The following is a 25,467-nucleotide window of genomic DNA, read 5'->3' as shown; positions in this document are numbered from 1 at the left end:
TTGTCTGTTTGTTGGAATATTTGTGGACGTTAATATCAGAAACGGCTAACCTGCAGGTGCCTAAGGGTGCTGTATTGTAGCAAGATTCCCGTCATATTAGACATTTGTTTGATAAAAGTTAAATTAATTGTATTGAAAGATTACAGCTATAGTGATATTGCTTTGAGAATGTTTTGGATTCCAGTTAATCTCTGCTGCCGAATTTCACCATTCCACCATGCGCCATAACCTTTCATTTCTCTTCTTCCATCATAACCTGAATGTGGTATTCCTTAAAAGTGCGGTTTAAAAAAATCTGGTACTTACAACTATACTGTAGAATGTAGATCCTTGTTACCAGTTCTCTTGTGATACGTCTGACGTGACAAGAGCACATGGGGCACGGTGATCACATAGCATCAGGTTACCTGTACACTCGATTGTCATGCTACGAATAAGAGAAAAACCTAGTGACCTAGAGATGAAGAATGAAAATAGATTAACTGTACAAATGGCGAATGGCTGCCACAATAGGTCATAATACTAATAATAAGCCCTTTTATTCCGAAACTGTATTGTTGAACCCAATTTAAAAAATATCCCTAATTTCGGCGATATAGGCCTCCTCTAGGGTTTTCCAATGTTTCCTATGTCGCGCCACTCTACTCCAATTCGGACCCGCTGTTATCTTTGTTTCTTCCTTCCATCTGCTAAAGGCAAAAAGGCAAAAGACACCACTTAATCACCTTCATTTCTTTTGGTATATTCTTTTCAGTATTTCGGTGAGTTTCGATTTTGTACGGAGGACTATGTTTCTTATTCTACGTCTTTTTTTTTGTTTGTCAAAAGAATCTTAATAAATTTAAACGTGTAATGTAATACGATGACTTCTATGTCAGTGCGACCTCCAATAGTCTTTATAAATACAGACATCGCCGCGGAGCGAGCGTCATAGATACAGAAGTCCTACAAACAGTCAAACTGTTTTAAGTTCAGCAGAGTCCGGTTACAGTTGAGTTCTCGGATTCAAGAGTAATCTTACTTTTTTTTTCAATAGGAATTTGTTTTGACGTGGGAGTTGGCTTAAAGTCGATTTTACAATTAAGTACGATTTTTGTACATAAAATTAACTAGCCTGTATTGAATTTATGGTCGACAAGTGGTTTGAGGTCAACTTTATTAAGTTATTTCAGAAAAATATGAGCATTGACATAGAATAGCCCGATGTCAGGTCGTCTATGTATTAATTCTGATTTATCAGTTTTACGACTTGTTGGTTTCTGTAACAATATATTCGCTTTCCTTTTCTATCTTGCTGTGTCTCCTTTAGAGTTGTTCTTCTCTCTCCCACGCATTGTTTGTCTATTTCTAGTATATTGCACCTATTGTCTATGTGCATCTGTCACGTATCACTGCTGTCCTGGTATCTTCGTGTTACATCCAATGTGGTTGTACTTCGTCAGTCCATCTCAATCTGCCTCGTGCTCATTCTTCACTTTATTTTTCTTATTAAAGACCAAGTATTACTATGTTACTAGTCGATCTCAAGCACGTCTGCTCTAACTTTAACCCACCTTAGTCGGCGAAATCAAATGAACACACGGTAAGAACGACTTAGCCTAAATCATAAAAAATTAAAGTATATAATTGAAATTTTTAATTTTTCAAACAAATTGTATAATTAACAAACTAATTTTTAATAACCCGTACGTGAGCTCGATTCACCTACGACATCTGAGAGCTACGGCGTAGCGTGGGATAGTAGTCGTCAGTGCCTACGCTAGCGCATGACTTACAGGATGTTCCGAAGTGATATTAATATGGAAAATTCATTTATTTATAATATTAGTTGGTAGCTCTACCCTTTCATGCAGTGAATGCCACCATTGTAGCTCTCTTTTATGGAGGGGGAGGCCTAACTAGCGGAAGGGTCACGTGTTGTTAAGTGATCACTGCCACTCACATTTTGTGTTGGAGCGTGGCTGGCCTTTAAGGAAGGTGTACGCACTTTTTTTGAAGGCACACATGTCGTATCGTCCCGGAAACACCGCATAAGGAAGCTCATTCCACAGCTTTGTAGTATGCGGAACTTGAAAACTGCATTGTGGAGGACCGCCACACATCCAGATGGTGGGGAGGATATCCTAATTCGTGGCGTGTCGTTCGAAGGTGGGATTCAGCGGCAGGAATCAGGTTAAACAGCTCTTCGGTATACTCCCCGTGATAAATGCGGTAGAAGATACACAATGAAGCGACGTCTACACGCAATGCCAAGTGATCCAGCCGTTCACAGACCACTGGGTCCCCGACAATTTGAGCTGCTCTGTGTTCCACGCGGTCACATTGATCGAGCTGATACTGGGGTGCGTCATATACTGATATGGCGATCAGTTGAGTAGCTCGAGCGTGAATGCGAAACAAACAAACAACCTCAGATTCGAATTTTGGTATTAATTAGTATGAGCTGAGTTCTGAATGTCAAAGTGTAGATATATATATAATGTATTAAGACCCATGTTACTAGCAAGCGTGATGAAAAGTTAATTTAATGTGTGATATTTATACCTACTTAGTTCCGTTGTACTTCCATTCTGCTCAAAGTACAATAAATTCTATTTTAAACAGACATAATAGCTTTCTAACAACGTTTAAAACGATTTTTATGTTCAACGTTTACGTTAAGATAAGACTGAGTAATAAAACTAACTGTTAAACAGTTTTGAAGTTAATATTAACCATCTGCAGTTTTTCAACTGTCGTTAAGTTGTGATAAATAGACAAACAGAACCGTTAGAGAAGCACAGAAATCTTAGCATAGGAAGGACGAAGGGCGGGGGAGACGTACCAGCTCTGTTAAGAATGGTCGTTAGTTAAATATATGTTATTTAAAATAAACATATCTGAAACTTAATTAATAGTATATATAATATGTTATCCAAAATATGGTGCAGTATCATTATCCGTTCGTGAAGTATTTTGTACTATAGGTTTTTTATGTTTTTAAGATATTTTAGTTTTGAAGTTTTTCTTTTCGATTGTACATCGAGTTTACATATATACATATAGTCACATGACATGTAAATTTCAATACATAACTCGGAAACAAACATCCATATTAATCATATAAATGTTAGCACCTATCGGGATTCAAACCCGGAACCTCTAGCGCAGTAGGCAGGGTCACTAACCACTGGGCTATATGAATCGTTAAAAATTGAAGACAAAATATCATTTCAAATAAAACTTTGTTCTATCAAATAACTCAGAGATAATATCGGTGAAAAAGACCTCCTTAACCGGCATATGCAATAAACCTGTATATGACAATAAATAATCAAAAATAAAAAAATATTATTTGAAAGTTGTACAAAACGTAATATAATGAGATATATACATATAAATATATTATATATGTACCAACATGTTAATCTAAAATATATCTCCACATTTTGGAGGTTCATTTTCCACAGGAGTGGCCACATTGTATGCATGATGTCATGTTTATTGGGTTTGGATCAAGACATATGACGTCCATACATCTTGGTGTGATGTATGTTCATACTCGTATAAATAATGCAATGGAGTCTTACAACTTTAAGAATAGGTTTATTCATATATTAGGAGATCTTAAATGTTGTATTAAAAATGGCTCTCTCGCAAATCCTACTACTCCACACCTGAATATCTTAGTGATCGGACAGTCTGGGACTAGATTATGATCATTTTATAGCAATAACCATGACAGTACAATATTGTATATTTTATTAAAAAGAGCGCAAAAAAAGAATGCAAGAGTTTCTTGTGCCGCTTCGTCTCTCTCAGAGCGCTATTCGTTTCGGAAGCGGTGGTATTATGGTAGTTAGTATAATTTTGAGAAATAAATGCCTTTTTATGCCTTTGCATAACAGCGTTAGAGGCTTTCATAATTAATATAAACTATATATATGTACTATATATATGTAAACACATCGAAAAAATTACGACCAACTGTTTCTCAGAAGACACACACACACTGAAACAAAGTAACTGGCGTACCGCGAGTGTAACACATAGCTTGTCATGCACACTAAAGTAATAACCCTGGCCTATTGTCATGCGTTGCCTAACAACAAGAGGCTCTATGTAGATTTATAAATTATCTGAGATAAGAGGTATGTAGCTACCGTTGCACATATTTTCTTACAACACCAACTTTCACTTGTGCCTAACAAGTCGCTTGTGATCGGAATTTATTTAAGTTTTGCTTGAGTGACAGTGAAAACAAATAAATGGAGACCCGCTTTTTATAAAAAAGGAACTGATCGGAATATTATTTATACTATAAGATGCACCTTGTTATGAAGAAGATTTTAGTATACTGTTTGTAATAATAATAACTTTATTTTCTCACCAACAACCAAAATTACAATACAACGAAAGCTTAAAAATAAAGGGGATACAAAAGTTTTAGTCGTGGATCGCTGGTGCCTGTGGTAGGTAAAAAAAATACCTGTACAAGTCACCAGGATTCCACTTTTACACAGTGACATAAAACTCTAAAAATTAAAGGATAGAGGTTAATGTGTGTGCAACCATGCGTGCGTTAGGGTGTTCTCGGTTCATAGGTGTGCTAACCATCCAAGACCTCCAGAAATCCCTCTGTGTGACAGTAGTCTTGCAAATGTCAAAAGTCGGGAGCCATTCGTGTGCAGTTGTTCGACATTTGTACATGTTTAGATCAGACAGACATAGGAAGTTTGTGTTTGTGATTTTTGGTGAACACTTATCCGGAACCTATATTACTACACGCGGATGAAAAATTCAGTTGATCATCACTTCATCCTAACCGCTCAACTTCAGCTAAAAATCCAAAAATTTAAGCTGGTAATTTTGTATGGAAATCGCTGCTGGTATTTTCAAAGATATGATGAGGATATATAGATATTAGAGAAACAATATTAATAAATGGGACACATAACGTAAGTTTTTCTCAAAAATCTAAAGGTAGTTTTATTTTTCTGCACAATAAATAATTATTGTTGTAATGTCAATATTTACCTTGTATTACTAATATTCTACCAACATCACTTTCCTCCATCTGCTACAGATTCTTCTCCCGATTATTATAAATTAAAAGTGTAATATTTAATACTAAGCCAAACTAATAAGTTGCGGTTAGTGTTATTGATGGACACTGATGGAAACTGAATTAATGTTAAGCTCGTTATAACTTTTATATAAACTACCTGACCCGACAGGCGTTGTTCTGTAGATATTGAAAATAAATACTGTTTTATAGGAATTTGCCGATGATATTTCAAAACATCAATAATGATTTCGTAATATATGCTCCTTGTTGTTATAATAAAATTGCTTCACAGCAGAACTGTCAAACCGTGCGTCAATAAATTCTCAAAGAAAATATGTCCATACAAAACAAATATTGGAAATATAAATAATTATGGGTGCCAAATCGAAATAGAAACTATCCTATCTCTCAAGTTGGACTAAACTGCATTGCATGAAGTAATCGACATTAAAATCCGTTCATTAGTTTAGGAGTCCATCGCGGACAAAGAACGTGTCACGTAATTTATATATATTAAGATGATTATATTCTTATAACTGTAGTTTCAATTAATAAAAAGTATAGGCGTGGCATAGGATCATGGTACAATTATTGCAAAGTAAGTGGGGTAGAAATTGTTGTTCCAGAGGTCACAATGTAAGTCGAATTTCGCCATAGAATTTGATGTAAAAGAATCTCGACCGTATGCCTCATACTTTAAGGTTGAGTATGATATAACTTGCTTTTACGTAAACAACGTGTTTACAGGTTACGGGTAAGTAAGTAAATAATAAAACACAATCAGGTGCAAATATAGATAACAACTTTTTCTGAAACAAGTAGAGTAGTTCTGGTTTCGAGAGGTAAACAAAAGGTTCAGACATAATACATAATAGAGCATCGTGTATTTAACTATTTAAAAACAATTTTACCCCAACTACTTGTTTCTATTGTGTTATATTTTGATTTGACTGATGGTGTTTCTGATATCACCAGTACCTGAACTATGTATTCTGTGGTACCACTCACCACCGCCTAGTTCAATAAAAATAAATTCTTTTAGAGTGCTCACACCTGAAATAGAGTGTAGTCCATCCCTACTCTATGGTTATACTAGTTTGTTCAATAACTTAAGTGCAGATTATATTAATATCCAATGGGCGAATACTTTTAGCGCGTGGCAAAGCTGTGAGTGAAGTATCACTTATATGTTATGTAATAGAACATTAAGCGCCACTAGCGATGTATCGCGGCCTTGTCTGTCTACGAGACATAACACGCTCCTGTGATTCCTCTGGTGGTACAAGAGGGTATGGGCCGTACTTACATACGCTCGTTAAGTATTCACTACACTAAGATTATTTTAATTATTAAAATTAATCATTATTATTTAAATTAATTTTGAGAAGTAAAGCATTAGGTTTTCATAGAAATATTTATTTATGTTTAAAAAAATTATTGATTGATTTTTTTTTAACTTTTCAAAAACATTTTATTGAATGTTTTTTTTAATATTTTTTTTGGATAATTTTTTTTAAATATATTTCTTTTAAGTATTTGTTTTTAAACTTTTTCCGTTGATGTTTGACTGTGATTCCCAGCACACATTTCGATTTTTTTAACCCAGTAAGTATTAATGTCGATATTAATTTCCATGCCACGAGAGAATAGAATAGAATGAAAAACATACACCATTCAAATTTGTTCAAATACCAATAAAAAATAATACTTCCTCAATCAATGAAATTAAAATATGCCAACATAACTTGCCATAATATTTTATCGGTTAATTAAATGCTAAAAGGAGGAATTTATTTGAGGTTGCGACCCTTAATTGTTCTAAGCGGATCAGCGACATCTAACGTAAACATTACAAACAACGAACTTATGTTCAGCTGACAGCAGGTGGGTTTGTATTATGGAGGGTATAGGGTGGCGCCACTGTAGTTTTTTTTTTTCGAGAGGAGTAATATACATTTACGTATTGAAGACCCCGAAACGGGGCCCATATGTCGTACTCGGGTGTAAACACCCCCTACCGACTATAAACCTGTGTGCTGATAGCCCTGAAGGCTTTTACAGCGAAGCCGGGCGGGGGCCTTGGAGGCCGAAAATGTAGCTCACAGGCGCGGGGCGTCTCGGAAGGAGACTCGAACCTCGGACCACCTGCTCACTAGGCTGGATGGAGAGAAGACCACTAACGATCTAATATATCTGTTAGTCCAGTGTACTCTAGGTTTGAAGAGACTTCGCACTCGCCGGCGAGTGCGGTGATATATGTATGTAAGTATGTGTGAGTGTATGTAAGTGTGTCACTATTTGTGTGTAGTGTTATTGTAGGTGTGTGATTTGTGATGTGAGTGTGAGTGGTGTTAAACGATTACAGGACGAGGACTATCTCGTCGGGCTTCTATCAAAGTGTGTGTATCGTATTATATTAGGTTGTCGCCGCTGGAAATCGTCAAAGTGACGAGTGGCAGCGGTTTGATGTACACGGCCGCGCCTACGTCTTCGAGGGCGGTGTGGTTGGTTTGGTGTCGGTGTCGGTGATGGTGTTAGTGTCGCGTTCGCGATCGTAATATAGTCGTCCGGGTCGACTAGTACGTGTCGAGGTCGCCTCTGTTTGTTCAGACTGTGGAGTGTAAGCACATGCCTCCCTCACCAAGATATTAGGGTGCTCGGCCACCTTATCAAAGTAGCGTCGCGATATCTCCTTGAAATGTTGAGCGATGGTCGGCAGCTCAAGATCGCGATGGAGATCTACGTTACGAACGAACCACTGCGCTCCGGTGGCCGTGCGCGTGAATCTATTCTGAACCACTTGCAAACGCCGCAAGTGGCTCGGCGGCGCGTGGGCAAACACGATGCTTGCGTACGACATAGTGGGACGTACGATGGTCTTGTACAATGTCACCTTGTGTCTGAGCGGTAGTTTGCTTCGCTTGCACACAAGTGGATACAGGCGGCTAAGGACAAACCGGGCTCTATTGCAAACCGTGCTGATATGTTTTGCGAGAATTCTGGAAGGACATAGCAAGTCTTTGTTCCAAAGGAGGTTTTGAGCCAACTGTAAAGTTCCAAGGTGACAGTTTTACGGGAGCTGCAGCTGCTGATGCATTTGCCAGGTTCTTTGCAAGTGTGTATTGTACCGATATTCCCCAGCTAAATACAGCTCAAGACAATAATAATGGCACTTCTCACAATAGCAACTATGTAAATATACTTAAATTCAAATCTCAGGATATTCTATATGGTATTAATAAATTAAAATCGTCCAGTTCAGTAGGACCTGACAGATTACCATCTATTCTCTTCAAGGAGTTAAAGATATGCATTGCCTCCCCTTATGTCATATATTTAATTTATCTTAGCAAACAAGTTGCTGTCCCCTCCAATGGAAAAAAACGCGTGTAACGCCTATACCGAAGAGTTCTGATAAATAATATTAAAAGTTATCGACCCATAGCAATGAAAGAATGAAAGATCTGGGTGTGACATTTGACCAAAAGCTTACCTTCCACGACACGATCACACGACCACGATATAATAACAGTCACTCAAGAGTCCTTTATGAGACTAGGGTTCGTATTAAGGAATGCGCGCGATTTCCACAGCGTCAATATAATACAAATGCTTTACCCTTGTGCGTAGTAAGCGTGAAGCGAGCTCGTGCGTATGGAATCCCTACGAAGTAACCTATTCCCTTATGCTGGAGAAAGTACAAAAAGCATTTTTGTATAAGCGGAAACTGGGTTACTACCCGTACTTGTACCCGACGGCGTATCTCATCGGTTGCCTTGGATACAACACTCTGGAAACCAGACGGGCTCTCGACCAGGCTACTAACTTGCTTAAAGTTAGCCGGGGCTTAATAGATGCCCCTGATATTCATAATGAGCTGATTCGATTGTATACACCTGACAATTATATTCGTAGTAGAAATCACCGTCTGCTGGCGGTACCCGCGTGTCGCACGGTAGTACGTACTGCGGCGCCCGTACCACGAGTCTTGAAATTGTTTAATCACCTCGTAGAAGCTCGCCCTGATTGTGATTTATTTACTAATAGACTTGAGATGTTGGTGCAGTTGCTGCTCCAACTGTGTGAGTCCTCGCATTATAGCGTCTAGCAATAGTATAATGTACTTGATTAATGTAATTGGTGTTGTAACCGATTTATTCTATATATATAAAAATGAATTGCTGTTCGTTAGTCTCGCTAAAACTCGAGAACGGCTGGACCGATTTGGATAATTTTGGTCTTGAATTATTTGTGGAAGCCCAGAGAAGGTTTAAAAGGTGAATAGTTTAAAATGAATAACTAATTAGAATTTTTGTATCTTTCCTTCTCTCAGGAGGTAAAAAAGATACTTAATTTTAGCTTATTATAGTTGGTAGAGTACTTACAGTTTTTAACTATCTATTATATTATTTTTATACAAATGAAATGTTTACCAATATATTATCTATATCTCATTTTTTATACTAATGTACCTTGTGCCACCTTTAATATAAGTATTATGTATATTTGCTTAAAAACTATAATATGAATTAATATTAATTATAAATATTTATTTATAATTCTATTTTATAACTCTATAAATTTACATGTACATGAAAAAAATTACATTGGGAAAGCTACAACAGCTGTCTACTCCAAAGGTCACGAGGGGCTGCCGAAAACCAGTGTTGTGTTGGTGTCTTCTGCACTGACCAACAATATACTGAGTCAGCTCCTTTTAGCAGGGAATCAGGCGCCGCACAGTTATTTAATATTTTGTTTTTGTTTATATTTTAATAATTTTTGTTACATCTAATTTAATTTTTTATTTCTTTAAGATTTTTACTGTAAATTGAAGGTGTGTGTTTTACTGTTAATAAAGTGTTTCTATTCTATTCTATTCTATTCTATTCTAAATGAAATGAAAGATAAAGATTTTTATATGTACTACGTGTTTAGTCATGTGTTTACGCGGACGAAGTCGCGGGTATCAGCTAGTTCAAAATAAATAAATAAATAACAGTTATCGATAGATGTCGCATGACCATAAGAAAACTCACTATTAACTATGAAGTTATTTTATTTTTTTAATATCTATTAATAATCTATTTTTTTTTATTAATACGCTTTTATTAGCTTCTGCTGTATGTCTGTTTACAACCGACTCCATTGGACTTGATTTTGTTTAGTACCTGTTCAAAGACAATCGTTCTTGAGGAGTAAACTCCAGTGGTGCGTCGGAGCTGACACACACACTTTTTTTTAAATTTTCCTCCCATATGAGATGATTCTTTTTGCATCTACCCTCCATAATATTTGTATTTATGTTTTCTTTTCTTGTATCTATTTTGGGACAGAACTAACAAAAATGAAACAACAAAGAGTAGCTATATTATAATATATTTGTTAAGAGAATTACTAGTATGAAATACTTATTCCTTAAGAAGTCACATAGATGTCACTTGAGAAAGATTGGAATCTTTACATAAGTATTTATTGGTCCGGCCACACCGTGCTCTCGATCCAGGGCAGGTAGGGCGCCACCCTGGTGTAGATGCCAGGTTCTCCGGTGAACCCGCACCACTTGCCGAACGAGATGATCCCGATAACGTTGTACATACAATGGACCTCCGCGTGCTTCACCTGGAGAGGTCCGCCGCTGTCACCCTGCGGTAGGACATCGTCGACACAACAGTCAGAAATGTACGCAGAAAGTATTGTAAGGGTCAAACTGAAAGTTCTTAGAAAATCTAGAACCTAAGATCACCGCCGCCCTCATTCTCTTGCAGCACCAGAGGAATCACATGAGCGTTTCCGGCCTTTAAGGAAGGTGTACACGCTTTTTTTTAAGATACCCATGTCAAATCGACCCGGAAACAACGCACAAGGAAGTAGAAGATCCTTTAAAACCGCACTGCGGAGGAACGACACATTGAGAAGGTGAGAATTATATGCAAGTTTGTGGCGTGTCGTGCGAAGGTGACATTCAGTGGCATGAATCAGGTTAAACAGTTCTTCGGAACACTCCCCGTTATAAATGCGGTAGAAGACACACAATAAAGCGACGACTCTGTACACCACCAGGTGATCCAGCCGTTCACAGAGAACGGGTATCAAAGGTGTCACTGGCACAATAGGTGGAGCCCTTGGCTCTCACCACGGGCCCCCGGTTCAATCCTCGACCGCCACGTACCAATATAGCACAGCAGCGCTCTTGTTTTTCTTCTGGTGTAACAGGACAGTATACTTACCATTACGCGACCCGTATTGTGTATGATTGTGCCTCGTCTTTCATGTTAAAAATAAATAACGCAGGTGTACACAATAGCAAAATGAATATGTTTTTATTAAGCGTGCCCGCTTCCTGACCTCACAGGAGTCCTGGTTTGATTTCATGTCTCCGTAGCACATTTGGGTGGTGGAGTTGTATCCGGAGGACATGTGTCGACTTATCCCGTACCGGCCGGAGCATATCTTGTCCTCAAACATGGTCACCGTTGCCTGACAAATTAAAATATCATAATAGCTCAAGGAAAGTCTGATGACATTAAAACGGTTATACTAGGCTATTTCAATTACTATTAGCTGAACGTCCTGCCCGACTCGTCGACCCTTATTTTCATAAAAAAAATCTAGACCAAACTCACTTTCTGCAGTACATGGGCCAGCACTTTTCGTCTGAACACCGTGGAGCCCCAGCCCGTCACCACGGCCGTGCTCTCTACGGAGGACCCGTCGTGGAGGCAGGCTGGCACCACGTAGCGGCTGAGAGTGATCCTGGGACATTGTGATGGTATCAATGAACAACTTCATTACCATTATTTCTTTCATTTTATCATCCAATTTCAATTATTTTGAACTATTTACATATACATCAGCCAGGTGTGGATGAACAAGAAATTTGCAAGATTTTTTTTAAAACACATTGACAAATCGAAATTGGTCTCGCATTGTCCGACTGTCAGGTAATCTTTTCGCCAGTATATTGTAAGTCTATTATAATTAACATGTTATGTCTCACAGTGATTGCGCGTCAGTGCAGACTTTTGTATATTTCAAGAACCCTTAGCGGCAAATCATTGTAATGGGCACGGACATGTTCGTGTCGTCACTGAAGTCAGTTCAAGAATGATAAGGTCTAATGTTCCATTATCAATGTATAAACAATATTAAAGCATCTTACTCTCGGTCGGTCTTTAGCAGGGCGATGTCGTTGTACTTGTGCGGCGCCTTGTACCCTGGATGTTTTATGATCGTCAGCACGCCGTACACCTGGTCCTCACCAGCCGGCTGATCCCGATCCAGGATCCCCACCTTGATCTTCTGTACTTTCCCACTGGAAGTGTTTTATATTTAAAATGTTTTCACTGTAAACTATACAAACATATCCCTGTCAGATCCGGTTAATTTATCACAGATTCTAATTTTTAGGCTGATTTGATTTTAAACTTTGATGTTTTTACTATCTCTTAAAACAAAATCAATTTAATCATTATCTGTATCTCTGTTTTGTTTGTTTTCTATTTTTGTATAAATACTTTAAAAAGTGCTCAAAGCACCTAAATCGTATAGGCTGCAAACAGAAGCCTAGTACTTACACAAATACGACGAAGCAAAAAAATTAAAACAATCTGACACTTAATATTTCCTTTTCATTTTCTCAAATTACGACCCCTTTGAGTTTATTTATGAAAATAAGGAACGAGACGATCAAAACGTTCAGCTGATAGTAACTGATACGCCTTACCATTACACTGCAGTGCTGCTCAAGTTTCTTGAAAAACCCAAAATTCTGAGCGGTATCACAATTGCGCTCGTCACCATGAGACATAAGAGGTTAAGTCTCATTTGCCCAAGTAATTTCACTAGCTACGGCGCCCTTCAGACCGATACACAGTAATGTTAACACATTACCGCTTCACGGTAGCAATAGGGGCTGTTGTGGTACCCATAGTCTAGCCGGCATCCTGTACAAAGGAGCCCTCCACTGGGTTCTAGTTTATAGTCCAGTCATTATAGTAAGTTCACCTCGGAATTCGAGAAACCCAAAAAAGCGCAAAAAACCGACTTTTGTGACCTTTGATCTTGAAATTTAATAGTTGCTTACACCCTACCATATGTAGGTTTTGAGACAACTTTAAGGGTATCAATATACAAGTATTTACAGACTTACAGCTGGGTATCTCGAATTCCGAGATTTTTTTAAGCTTAAATGACTGGACTATTACTCACGATTGTTAGTCGGAGCTGCAGTAATCCTTACCACACAAATGGCTATCTCGCCATCGCATCGGAGCGCGACGGTATGTTGTTTTATAATATCTATTTATATAATATAAAGAAGGCCTCAGCACATGTTCCCTCTCAATTATATAATAATATTTAAATATACAATAGTTAACCACACTAATACTAAACTAAAATAAACTATAATATAAATATTGTATAAAAAACATAACCACAATACATTATGAGTAGTAAACCGCATTCAGGTCTCACTCTGCAGGTAAGGTGCTCACGAAACTGGTAACGTTGTGTCGTACTACCTACCTACCAAGGAAACTGCATTCATCTTGAAGAATTCTCCCATTAGTGCTTATGCACTATACCTGGTGTTGGAGTTTGAGTCGCTCTCCTTACGGCCTCGTACAGCCCAGAATCAGCTAAAGCCAACACAGAGCTGCTCGGATTATTCGTTATCCAATAATCCGCTGACGGCTCAATCGCTTGGCACTACAAACAAACTTTGATAACGAAGGTGTTCTGAAGAGCACACCGACTTGGTCATGGCCACTGGATGTCATCATCACACTTCACGCTACAAACTAAAATATTTTCCTCACTATTTGGATAGGTGTACCTGCACAGCGCGGCTTTCAAAGAACTTCTTCCACCGTAATTTTCCCCTTTCTTCCTGCGACTCTTCGTTCGTTCTCATACTCCGACTTCATAAAGAATACCGAACACTTAATAACTTACAGAGCCCTGGCGACCGTACAATGCCCTGCTGTCAGCACGAATCGCTCGCTCACCAGCACTCCTCCACAAATCCAATGAACGGCCGGGGTGCCGTACCCAAGGAGAACCTGCCATCAAAAGACACATTCAAATTAGAGTAGAGAAGTACGGACAGGAGGGGATAGCTGCCCCGCTAGAGGAGTTATATAAACGCGCCCTAACGCCGCTAACAGACTCAGCCAATGTTAATCGTAATTCGCAGTGCTCCGCTAGGGACGATCACCCGTATCGTGAATCGAGATTGTCAATTTAATAGTATCATATGAGCGTTTTAATACCTAATTATCAACAGTTGCATACAAGACTTTATCTACACCCATAATATGAATCCTCTATAATAGATTCTGAAACTGATAGCTTACTGCTAACATTAAAAAGCCAGTCCTAGTAACCATAATATTATCCAAAGGAGTGTTATTATGAGAAAGGATGATTTAATGTTGTACTGAATTTCATTACAACACTCGTTTGGATGATGTAATGGATATTATGATGTTGGTTGTTTTAATGTTGGCAATAATCTAACTGTTTTAGAATCTTTAATAGAGGATGTAAAGCATGGGTGTAGATAAATAGATTTTATAAAGAGCAGTCAGATTGCTTTATAAAGCTATCTCTTGTTGCTCTACTTTGTTTAAAATGTTCTCCCTTTCCACCACTATACACTTAATAAACAATATAGTTTATAATTTTCTTTATCTGCCCCGCTCTATTTAAAATCCTCGCAATGCCCATGCACATTCACTATTATAATATATTTATAATACCTTTATTTATTTACGGTGTATGTGAATTGATGCATCTACTGTATGCAATAACTCATTACGTATTAATTTACATTTAATTTATTTTTCACTTACTCGTGTAAGACATTCAGTATTTGACGTTTGAGTATTCTTATTCCATCACTTTACACATTGTAATTTTATTTAGTGTAATTGAAATAATTTGTAAAACGGTGAAGCTGTAAATGTCGGTTTAAAACAATGGCAATGAGTTTCTTGTGACATCTTCTTATTAAAGCTATACTTTTTCCGAAATGGTGGTCAATGTCAAAAGAAAAAGCAAACTTTTGACATCCATAAGTGTCATTTCCTCGAGCTATGTGAATGAAGTGATTTTGATTTTCAAATTTGCTAGAAATTAATTTTCAAATTCTATATATTTAGAGGCAGCAGTTATTCTTTTATTTTCTTCTTCTCTTACCACAGAGTGGGGACAGATACTTATATATGATATACTTACCCTAATAGTCCTCTTCTGCAGCACAAAGATGGTATATATATCGGCAGCATTGCCCCATAGCAATATACCGTAGGACATAATACTATGAAAATAACTGAACTAATCGCTGTGTGCTAATGGCTTATCTTTTTAATGACATCAGCTGCAGAGCTAAGGCTATTCGCCAATCCTTCAAAATGGAGATACATTTGTTAAATTGGAGTCAAGACAAATCTCCAACAATATTTTATTTGTTTGACCTCCTCTCTGCTTCACAGAACACTCGCGTGTACAATTGTGGAACATCATCTGTAAGTACCATGTGAGCGAACTCTCCTTCATAAGCGTCCTTTCCGCCGGTGATCAGATCCTCAGCCTTCCAGTTGCAGTGGTTCACGCGCACCATCCCACCGTTGGGCAGCGGGCTCGGCTGACATGGCTTCACCAGCCTCTGCTGGTATTCCCAACATTCTGAAACACAACACAACAGCTAACTTTTTACAGTTCTAGTAAATTCTTTAACATTTTGAATTATTTTGCTTTCGTGGCGTTGTTGTCAACAACAACTCCGCACAAACACTGCATTACACATTAGCTTAAAATGTGATGTTGAAGAAAAAATTGTCAGTTGTAGAGACTGTCGATACAAGTGAATACTTAGAACGGTTAGTATTAAAATTTAAAATTTCATAATGTTTGAAAACAATTAAGTTAATAATTTCAATTTATTTTAAAACTTATTTTCAATAATATATTAATAAATACATATTGAACTTTTCACTAAATCCATTCAATTTCACATAAAAGATATACACATAAACATAATGTTGCACAATACGTCAGCTGTATAGTTATAGATATTCTTCTATATTTCGATGACGCGAACGCACTAGATTTCACCCATCTAAAAAGTGTCTTACTGTATATTACAGTTTACATTTTTTTAATTATTTATTTATCGCGCTCTTCAGTTACGAGCATGTCGGTGACGCGAACCCATTAGATTTTCCCCTACCAAAAAGTTCCCAATGCGGCTAAAGAAGCTTTCACTTCAAAAAATAGTTATAAGATTTGGATGACCTACTGTCATACGCCTTTCGTCCTGTCGGAGTGTGAACGTCGCACGTCTGTCGTGTCAGGGATCTAACAGGTGCCTCTGACGTAGTAGTAGTCCTGGAATACACACGAAAACTTTTACAGGAAGGAAACTACTTTAGCTAGATAATTTTTTTAAATCTTTGCTACATATTACTTCAAATATTTAATACTAATATTTTCAGGTAAACACCGAACATAAGTATATGTTAGTACTTAGTAATCATCTAAGTTAAGTAAGATGGTAGTAGTTAAGTGAAGTTGCTAGTAAGTATACATTATCACACTTAAACCTTGTGTCGGTGGTGCAACAGGTTGAACTAATAATTCTCGCCACGGTGTCCCCGGTTCAATCCTCGCCCGTCACTTTCCAATGTGTTTTCAGTTTTCAAATTCGTATGTACGTTTATTAAACCCTTTGTGTGATGAACAACGCTTTTCCCCTGATATGATGTATGAGATGCTTCGATCACCTTCCATCAGTTGACCCGTATGTTTACTCGTTTGTCCCCCTCTTCAATAAAAATGTTCTAACATCTAACGCACATAGTACCATACTTGCAATACGTCATACATAAAGCTACAGATATACATTCACTCGACAAAGTATCGGGAATCGATACTTTGTTTTTGAACTGAGTTTTGGCGCGGAGTTTGAGTTGTACCTGCCATTTAGATTAAATACACTAGGCACTGTTTGGAAACCCAAGCGCTTGCAGCTATTCCGGTCAACGGATCAACCTAGCTATCCAACGCGGAAATGCTGCCAGTAATCTTAGTACACTTCCCCGTTCTTTCATAGTATTATGTCATATGGTATATTGTTATGGGGCAGTGCGGCCGATATTAATACCGTATTTCTGCTGCAGAAGAGGGCTATTCGCGCAATTTATAACCTAGGTCCTAAAGAATCATTAAGAGAAAAATTTAAAGAAATAAACATTTTGACTGTTGCTTCTCAATACATTTTTGATAATGTTCTGTATGTTCATAAGCACATTTTTTTTTTATGGAATAGGAGAACAAACGAGCGTACGGGTCACCTGTTGTTAAGTGATCACCGCCGCCCATACTCTCTTGCAACACCAGAGGAATCACAGAAGCGTTGCCGGCCTTTAAGGAAGGTGTACGCGCTTTTTTTGAAGGTACCCATGTCGTATCGTCCCGGAAACACCGCACAAGAAAGTTCATTCCACAGCTTTGTAGTACGTGGAAGAAAGCTCCTTGTAAACCGTACTGTGGAGGACCGCCACACATCCAGATGGTGAGGATGATATCCTAACTTGAGGCGTGTCGTGCGAAGGTGGAATTCGGAGGCAGGAATTAGGTAAAACAGCTCTTCGGAACACTCCCCGTGATAAATGCGGTAGAAGACACACAATGAAGCGACATCTCTACGCAACGCCAAGTGATCCAGCCGTTCACAGAGTACTGGGTCCCCGACAATTCGCGCTGCTCTGCGTTGCACGCGGTCAAATGGATCGAGCTGATACTGGGGTGCGCCAGACCAGAGATGACAGCAATACTCCATGTGAGGCCGGACCTGCGCTTTGTACAGCGCTAGAATGTGGGCCGGCTTGAAGTATTGCCGTGCTCTATTAATGACGCCCAGTTTCTTTGAAGCCAATTTGGCTTTGCCCTCCAGATGGCCACGGAATTGGCAATCGCTCGAGATTTCGAGACCCAGTATTCCGATACTAGGCGAGGCTTTTGAGAAGTGTTGTCGAAGAGCGGTGATGCGACAAATGGGGTTTTTTTAGTGGTAAATGCGCAAACTTGAGTCTTCTGGGGGTTAAATTGGACAAGGTTCAATTTACCCCATTCCGCGACCTTGTCAAGAGAGGACTCGATAGAAGACACAAGTTTCTCCCGGCACTGGTCGACGATTTCCCGAGAGAGACGTGCATGGCCCGTGTATACGGCATCACCAGTGCTGTCATCTGCATAGCAATGAATGTTGGAGGTGTCCAACATATCATTGATATGCAGAAGAAACAGCGTAGGAGATAGCACACAGCCTTGGGGCACTCCAGCATTCACGGGCTTCGGGTTCGAGCAATGTCGGTCGACAACGACCTGTATGCTGTGCCCAGTGAGGAAGCTGGAGGTCCACTTGCACAAGCTCTCGGGAAGCCCAAATGATGGAAGTTTAGAGAGGAGCGCATTATGCCATACACGATCAAAGGCCTTCGCTATATCCAGGCTAACTGCCAGGCCTTCCCCCTTGCTTTCAATAGCCGCAGCCCATCTATGTATTAGGTATACCAGAAGATCACCTGCCGACCGACCATGGCGAAACCCGTATTGTCGGTCGTTGATCAACTGGTGACCCTCTAGGTATACCAAGAACTGACGGCTAATTATGCTCTCCATGATTTTGGAGAGCAGGGAGGTAATAGCAATAGGCCTGTAGTTTGCCGGATCCGAACTGTCTCCTTTTTTTTGGATCGGATGGACTGACTTCCATGAGTCAGGGACTACGCCTTTGGAATAAGAGTGCCGGAATAAACGCGTTGGCACCGGCGTCAACTCAGGGGCACACGTTCTAAGCACGATTGGAGACATTGAGGAATTTTCCAGAAACTGTGACATTCATTATCTTAACACGAGGAACAAACATAACTTGCTATGCCTACTACTCGGTTGGGTCGAGTTAGTAAGTCTTTCGTTAGGCGATGTATATGCTTCTACAATATGATCCCAGAAAATGTACAAAACAAATGTTTTACGAAATTTAAAAGAATTGTTAAAAAACGTTTGTGTGGGAAAGGTTACTATAGCATAAACGATTTTCTTAATGACACCACGAACTGGGAATAAAGCGAGCACCCTCAGGCTCTTTAATTATAAATGTTTATTGTACGATATCACATTGTAATCCATATTTTATATAAAAAAAAGCCCGCTGAGTTTCTTGCGCCTATTCTTCTCAGGTCTGAGGCAGTCTCTTTTGAATGGGTGGTAGTTTTTGACGTTCAATAAGTGATTTTGAATCCTATTTTGAATAAAAATATTTGAATTTGAATTTGAATAACAACAGTTTTAATTAAATGTAATAAATACTATTGTAAATAGATTTGTAGGATTTGTTTTCTTATAATAATTGTGTCGTTTTTAGTTATATCATATCTAGTGTCCATTGTGAATTTCATAATGGACAAAAATATCGAACAAAGATTTGGCTTAAAAATTGCATCGCTGATTGAATTTCGTTTTCGGAGATGTTCAGAGGGCTTACAGTGAAAATGGTAATTGTAAATTTATATAAAACACATGTGCATATGAATGATACAAAGCGTTCAAAAGGTCTAGTTAAATAATATTTTATTTATTTTATTTATTTATATGCTGGAAGATTTCCCTCGCCGTGGTATGAAAACACTTGTGTCTTTGATGGGTTTTCCCAAAAAAGATCATTTTTTAAAAAGTTTTACCGTCCGTAAATAATATCCAATTTTGATGATATTTTACAGGAGATGTTGACTTGCGAAAGGCTGGAACGAGGAAAGAAGATGTCTCGTAAAGAGATGAAACACGAGACAAAGTGGAACTTAACGGAATAAACACTCCAGATCAGCTATTATAACATATTTAATTTGAAAATTTGAAAATGAATTTCCGCAAAAGAACGCATATTTCCAAATTTCCAATTCTACTATCATTTATTAAATTTATTTGGATCTTTTAGATCAGTGCGAAAGTCTTAGAAATCAAAATGTTATTGGTTTGCAATTAGAATTGGGTTTCCATAGTATGCCTGCAGATAAGGTGAATCGTACCCTCGCTTGTTCCTCTGTCACATACAACAATCACTGTACCTCGGTATTCTAGTCCTCGCTGTAATCGCGGGCGGGGGCAGTGCCCCACTGTCAACACAGCACACAACAGCGTCATTCCTGTCGAACGAGCAAATCTGAAAATAATTTTAATTATAATCTGTTCTGGTTGTAGGTATCTATTGTATGTTTTGTATATCCGTCTTATACCAGCAGACCACCAGGCGCATCTCATTACATAAAGCTAATATCCTCAGTGTGTCTTTTATTAATGCACGTTATTTATTTTATTAATTTATTTGCCACTTCTTCTCATTAAAGCTCAACCTTTTCCGAAGTGGTGGTAAATTAAAAAGAAAATAAAACGTTTGACATTCGTGTCATTTCTTGACCTACCTTGAGTGATTTTGATTTGAATGATTTATATTTATAGTATTATGTCCTATAGTATTTTGTTATGGGGTAGCCGATATTAATACCATAATATTTGTGCTACAGAAAAGGGATATTCGCGCTATATATGACTTATTTTCCTGCACTACATGAATCAAGTGTTTTTGATTTTTTAAATGAAAATAAGGGACGAGACGAACAGGACGTTTAGTTGATGGTAATTGATACGCCCTGTCCATTACAAAGCAGTACCACTCAGGATTCCTAAAAACCCCAAAAATTCTAGGTGGCACTACAATTGCGCTCGTCACCTTGAGACATAAGATGTTAAATGTCATATGCCCAGTAATTTCACTACTTACGGCGCCCTTCAGACCGAAACACAATAATGTTTACACATTACTGCTTCAAGGCAAAAAGAGGCGCCGTTGCGGTACCCATAATCTACCCGGCATCCTACGCAAAGGAGCCTCCCACTTGATAGCCAGAATTATCTCGTTTGACAATGAACGTATATGTATAACTTTAAAATTACAAATAGAAGTGGATATAGCAAGCACAACTCACAGTAGGTATGACGCGTCGATTGATATCATTTCTAATGTGATCACACTCAGTAATACGGCGACAGACTCCTGTTGCACCGCTTTGTTGGTTGCACTCCTCACCTTAAACATATTAACAATACAATTAAGTGACAAAATAACAATAATATGAGAATGATGTGAGGAACAAATAGATAGTCAATGCTATGGCATGGATTAATGGCTCCTGTTTCCGGAATTAGACCCATTATTTAGTCAGATGGCCGTTGGGGCAGTCAAGTCCTCGAATGGTGACCACGTACCGGAAGAAATAGTGTTGGTAGGGCCCCCACAAGAAGGACGGAAGATCTGGTCAAGATCGCCGGAATACGTTGGATGAGGACAGTGCAGGGGGGAGGCCTTTGTCCAGCATTGGACGTCTTCCGGCTGATATGATGATGACCATTAAGTGCTGAGGGGGATGACTTACAAAGACAAACAAAGCGAGCGCGAGAGAAGAACAGTTACGGAGATACAGTAAAACAGATTTTGATTGACAAGTCGTATGCAGTCCGCCAATCTTGGCACTAATAACTTACGGCCGTACCCAATATACTATCAACAGATAGAGTTCTACTTTCAGTAATTAGCTGTCAATAATCCGAAGCTATCCCAATATACCCGATTAGTCATTCATTCTTATCGCCTTATATAGGGACGCTGTTATTGCTATTTCCATACAAACTTCTATCGCTGGTAAGTTATACGTCCTCTCATTGACAGACGGATTGAACATTGGCTCGTTCTGTCCAGGGTCATCGCAAATTATGAAAGCTGATGTTTGACTCAACGTACCCACAGACAGGTTCAGAGTTTGGCAGCAGGCAGTAGCCGCTAACGACACAACCAATATTACTCGAAGCAGCATCGCCCTGAAACGGAAACATTCAAATTCAAAATACGACATGAAATTACTTATTGAACGTCAAAACAACCACACATGCAAATATCACACCTGAGTCTTCTCGTTCTTACGGGCACAAAAATCTCAGCGGGCTTCTTCTAATCTATAAGATCGATACAATCAAATTTATACTCCATTCCCAGTCTGTGGTTTCATTAAATATATCATTTATGTTATAAAAACTCTTACCACATAAACGTCTTTTCACAATTCTTTCATTCTTTTAAATTATCGTAACACATTTGTTTTGTACATTGGGATCATGTAAAAGCATATTATACATCCCCCAACTAAACATATTCTAATTCACCGAGTAGTAGTCATAACATAACGTGTGTACCCGGTATCAAATGTTCGCATGTGTTTGTTCGTGACAATATCCAACGTCCATTCAGTCAAATTCATTAAAAGGCATTAAACGCATTTATTTTCTCAAAATTGATTCCTTTAGAATTCTTTTTGATGTCATTTCTAATATACTAGATACTACCACTGCTTCGGAAACAAATGGCGCTCTGTGACAGAACAAGCGGCGCAAGAAACTCTCCCAGCATTCTTTTTTTGCGCTCTTTTCAATGGAAATATACAATATTGTACAGTCATTTCAATCGTAACAAAATAATCATAATCTAGTCCCAGTCTGTCCGATCACTTAGATATTCATTTTTTTATAAAACATTTAATTTTTTTTAACGATTATGTCTAAACTCATAAGTGTCATTTCGGTGACCTACATGAATAAAGTGATTCTGATTTGATTTGAATATATATTATAAATAATAAATATAAAATAAAACTTCGCTGTGATTATAAGAAATGATTAACAGAATATAACTCATATTTCCAACCGGACCATTTAAATTTGGACCAAATTATTAATAATGTCATTTCGTATATAATAAAGCACGCTCAGGTTTCAGCACAAACGACCATATACAAACAGTGAGTCAAATAATAGAAAAATATATGGAATACAATAAACCGCTATATGTTGCCTTTATCGATTACAGCAAAGCTTTTGACAGCATCAGTCACAGCTCCATCTGGAGCGCATTAAAAACATCAAATGTATATAATAAATACATCAATATTATAAAACATATATACTTAAACAGTACGAGCAAGGTTAAACTTGAAAGAAGAGGTGAACTGATTAAAATAGAAAGGGGAGTTAGACAAGGCGACCCTTTATCACCATAACTTTTCATAGCTGTATTGGAAAAAAAACAAAGTCAAAAACTTACTTTGGGAAAAATTTGGAATCAATATTGACGTCGATTGAGCCACCTCAAGTTCGCAGATGACATAATTATTTTTGCTGAAACATCCAAACAACTACAGGCTATGCTGTGTACACTAGATCAAGAAAGTCAAAAAGTAGGCCTACAAATGAATAAAACTAAAACAAAAATAATGACTAACAGCCTCAAAATACCTATCAAGATAAATAACAACTTTATGGAATATGTAACCAACTATATCTATTTAGGAAAACAAATATAAGAATAAATATTACATGGAAAACGTTTTGTTCATTTAAAGAAATTCTAAAAGGAAAATTCAGTATGAACATAAAGAGAACTGTAATGGATACCTGCCTCCTGCCGAGTTAACTATATGGATTTAAAACATGGACATACACAAATAAAGTGAAACAGAGGTTTCTTTCTACGCAGAGAGCAATGGAAAGGAGCATTATGAAAATAAACAAAAAACAAAAAATTAAAAATGAGTCAGTGCATCTTTAACAAAAATTTCAGATGCACTGACACGAGCCCTGAAGCTTAAGTGGCAATGGGCAGGACACATTTAACGATACACTAATAATCGACGGACAATCCTAACCACAAGATGGAATGGACCAACACTAGGCAAACGAAGAGTTGGCAGACCAAATAAACGATGGACTGATGACTTAATAGAGATAGCAGGAAAAGACTGGATGCATAAAAGCAAAAATCGAACAATTTGGAAAAAACTGGAGGAGGCCTTTACTCTAACGAGATCCACAACACAAATAAATAGAACCATAAGCAACTAATCTTACTAACACCAAGATAACTAATACTACTAATAATTCGCTTTGTGTAAAAAGAGTTATGGAATAAATGAGGCTTTATTATTATTATTAAATCACAGTAAATTCCATTCTAAAATCAATATTACATCCATTTTAAATAAATGTATCAAACATTATAATGATTATATAATTAATCTACTTTCTGACAGAAATAGAAAAAGACCATAAATAACATAGACAAGACTTTATTTAAATTTGCATTCCAAGTTTAAATTTTGCCATCGTATTTTATTAATACTTTGTTATAGCAACAATAGCTGTCTTACTATTTTAGTTTATTATTTATACCTAGTAACGTGCTAGTGACAGACACACGAACTGTCGGACAGGTTATGTATTGTTAAAGGGTATCCATTAGTTACTATTAACACGAAATCCTAAGAAACACTATAGCCTGTATTAATTAAAATATTATCATATGAACTTACGTGCAGCGGACCTCCAGATATCTTAAAACGACATTGAATCTCTAAATATCAACTACTCGGACTGACCTCCGACATAACACTGAGATATTCTCGCGAAATCTTGTTTGTAAATCTTAATAATATGATATTTCCTGCTGATTATATAAATATTTTATAACTTCGAACCAATACAATGCACAAAAAACGGGCACCCAAGACTTATCTGTACAACTGTGGAAATCTTAAAAAAAAGAGGTTCTATATGCATTCAATTAATTATAAACAATTGTCTACTTATTAAAAAGTAAATTAAATGTTCCAAAATTGAAAATTTTCTAAGTTATTGCACACTTTATAAGCGTAGCGTAAGCACAGGCGTAAGGTAGTGCTCTCCTCTCAACATGTCAAAAAAGCAGTTTTCTCGAAAATGATATTATTATTTTTTTATTTAAATCGCACTTTTAGGTTAATATGAGTGCACACTAATCAAGTCAAATAACCTGTGAGGTTATCTATTTCAATCTTATATCATTTAAATATCTAGGCTGTGATATCTGTGAAAACGTGGAAAAAATTGAGGTTGACAGTTAACCTATATTTTGATAAATGCACGCACACTAACACAAAGGGACATACAAATCGCGAGTTTAAGACGTAGCTTGTCACGCACACTAAAGTTATAAAACCTGGCCTGTTTTCATCGGTTGTCTAGCAGCAAGATAGTATAGTCCAGATATGTATAATTTATTTAGGATTTCAATAACAATATTATTCTGTTTAAAATAGTAAATAATAACTTAAAAAAATAACATTTTCTGGACGAGTGTCTGTGTTTATGATATATGTGGCAGGGAAATTGGTCGAAAAAATGATCGTTCTTGAATCATTTTTTATCGGCTAAAGTACGGGCGTTAAACTCACTGCGTTTAATTATTATTTATAAAAAACTAAGATATGACT

General features: G+C 37.6%; 1 protein-coding gene and 1 long non-coding RNA gene across 2 annotated transcripts; one reads left to right on the top strand and one right to left on the bottom strand.

Annotated features, from left to right (window-relative positions):
• Positions 1-10,409: 10,409 nt before the first annotated feature.
• LOC126973251 (venom protease-like) lies at positions 10,410-24,620 on the bottom strand. Its single transcript, XM_050820459.1, has 11 exons — positions 24,529-24,620; positions 21,912-21,988; positions 21,100-21,200; positions 20,182-20,276; positions 16,353-16,441; positions 15,588-15,739; positions 14,006-14,112; positions 12,210-12,362; positions 11,674-11,803; positions 11,396-11,527; positions 10,410-10,693 (listed from the first exon to the last, which is right to left on the bottom strand). The coding sequence occupies exons 2-11, from the start codon at positions 21,982-21,984 to the stop codon at positions 10,520-10,522; spliced, it is 1,206 nt and encodes a 401-aa protein (XP_050676416.1). The 5' UTR covers positions 21,985-21,988; positions 24,529-24,620; the 3' UTR covers positions 10,410-10,519.
• Positions 15,193-20,187, top strand: LOC126973302 (uncharacterized). The gene is made up of 3 exons (XR_007731329.1): positions 15,193-15,579; positions 16,549-16,630; positions 19,837-20,187. It is a non-coding gene; the product is annotated as an uncharacterized LOC126973302 (long non-coding RNA).
• Positions 24,621-25,467: the final 847 nt, after the last annotated feature.

Source organism: Leptidea sinapis, chromosome 29 (assembly GCF_905404315.1).
Source record: "Leptidea sinapis chromosome 29, ilLepSina1.1, whole genome shotgun sequence".
Taxonomy (NCBI): Eukaryota; Metazoa; Arthropoda; class Insecta; order Lepidoptera; family Pieridae; genus Leptidea; species Leptidea sinapis.
The sequence above is the reverse complement of the archived record's forward strand: the minus strand, read 5'-3'. Positions and strand labels throughout refer to the sequence as shown.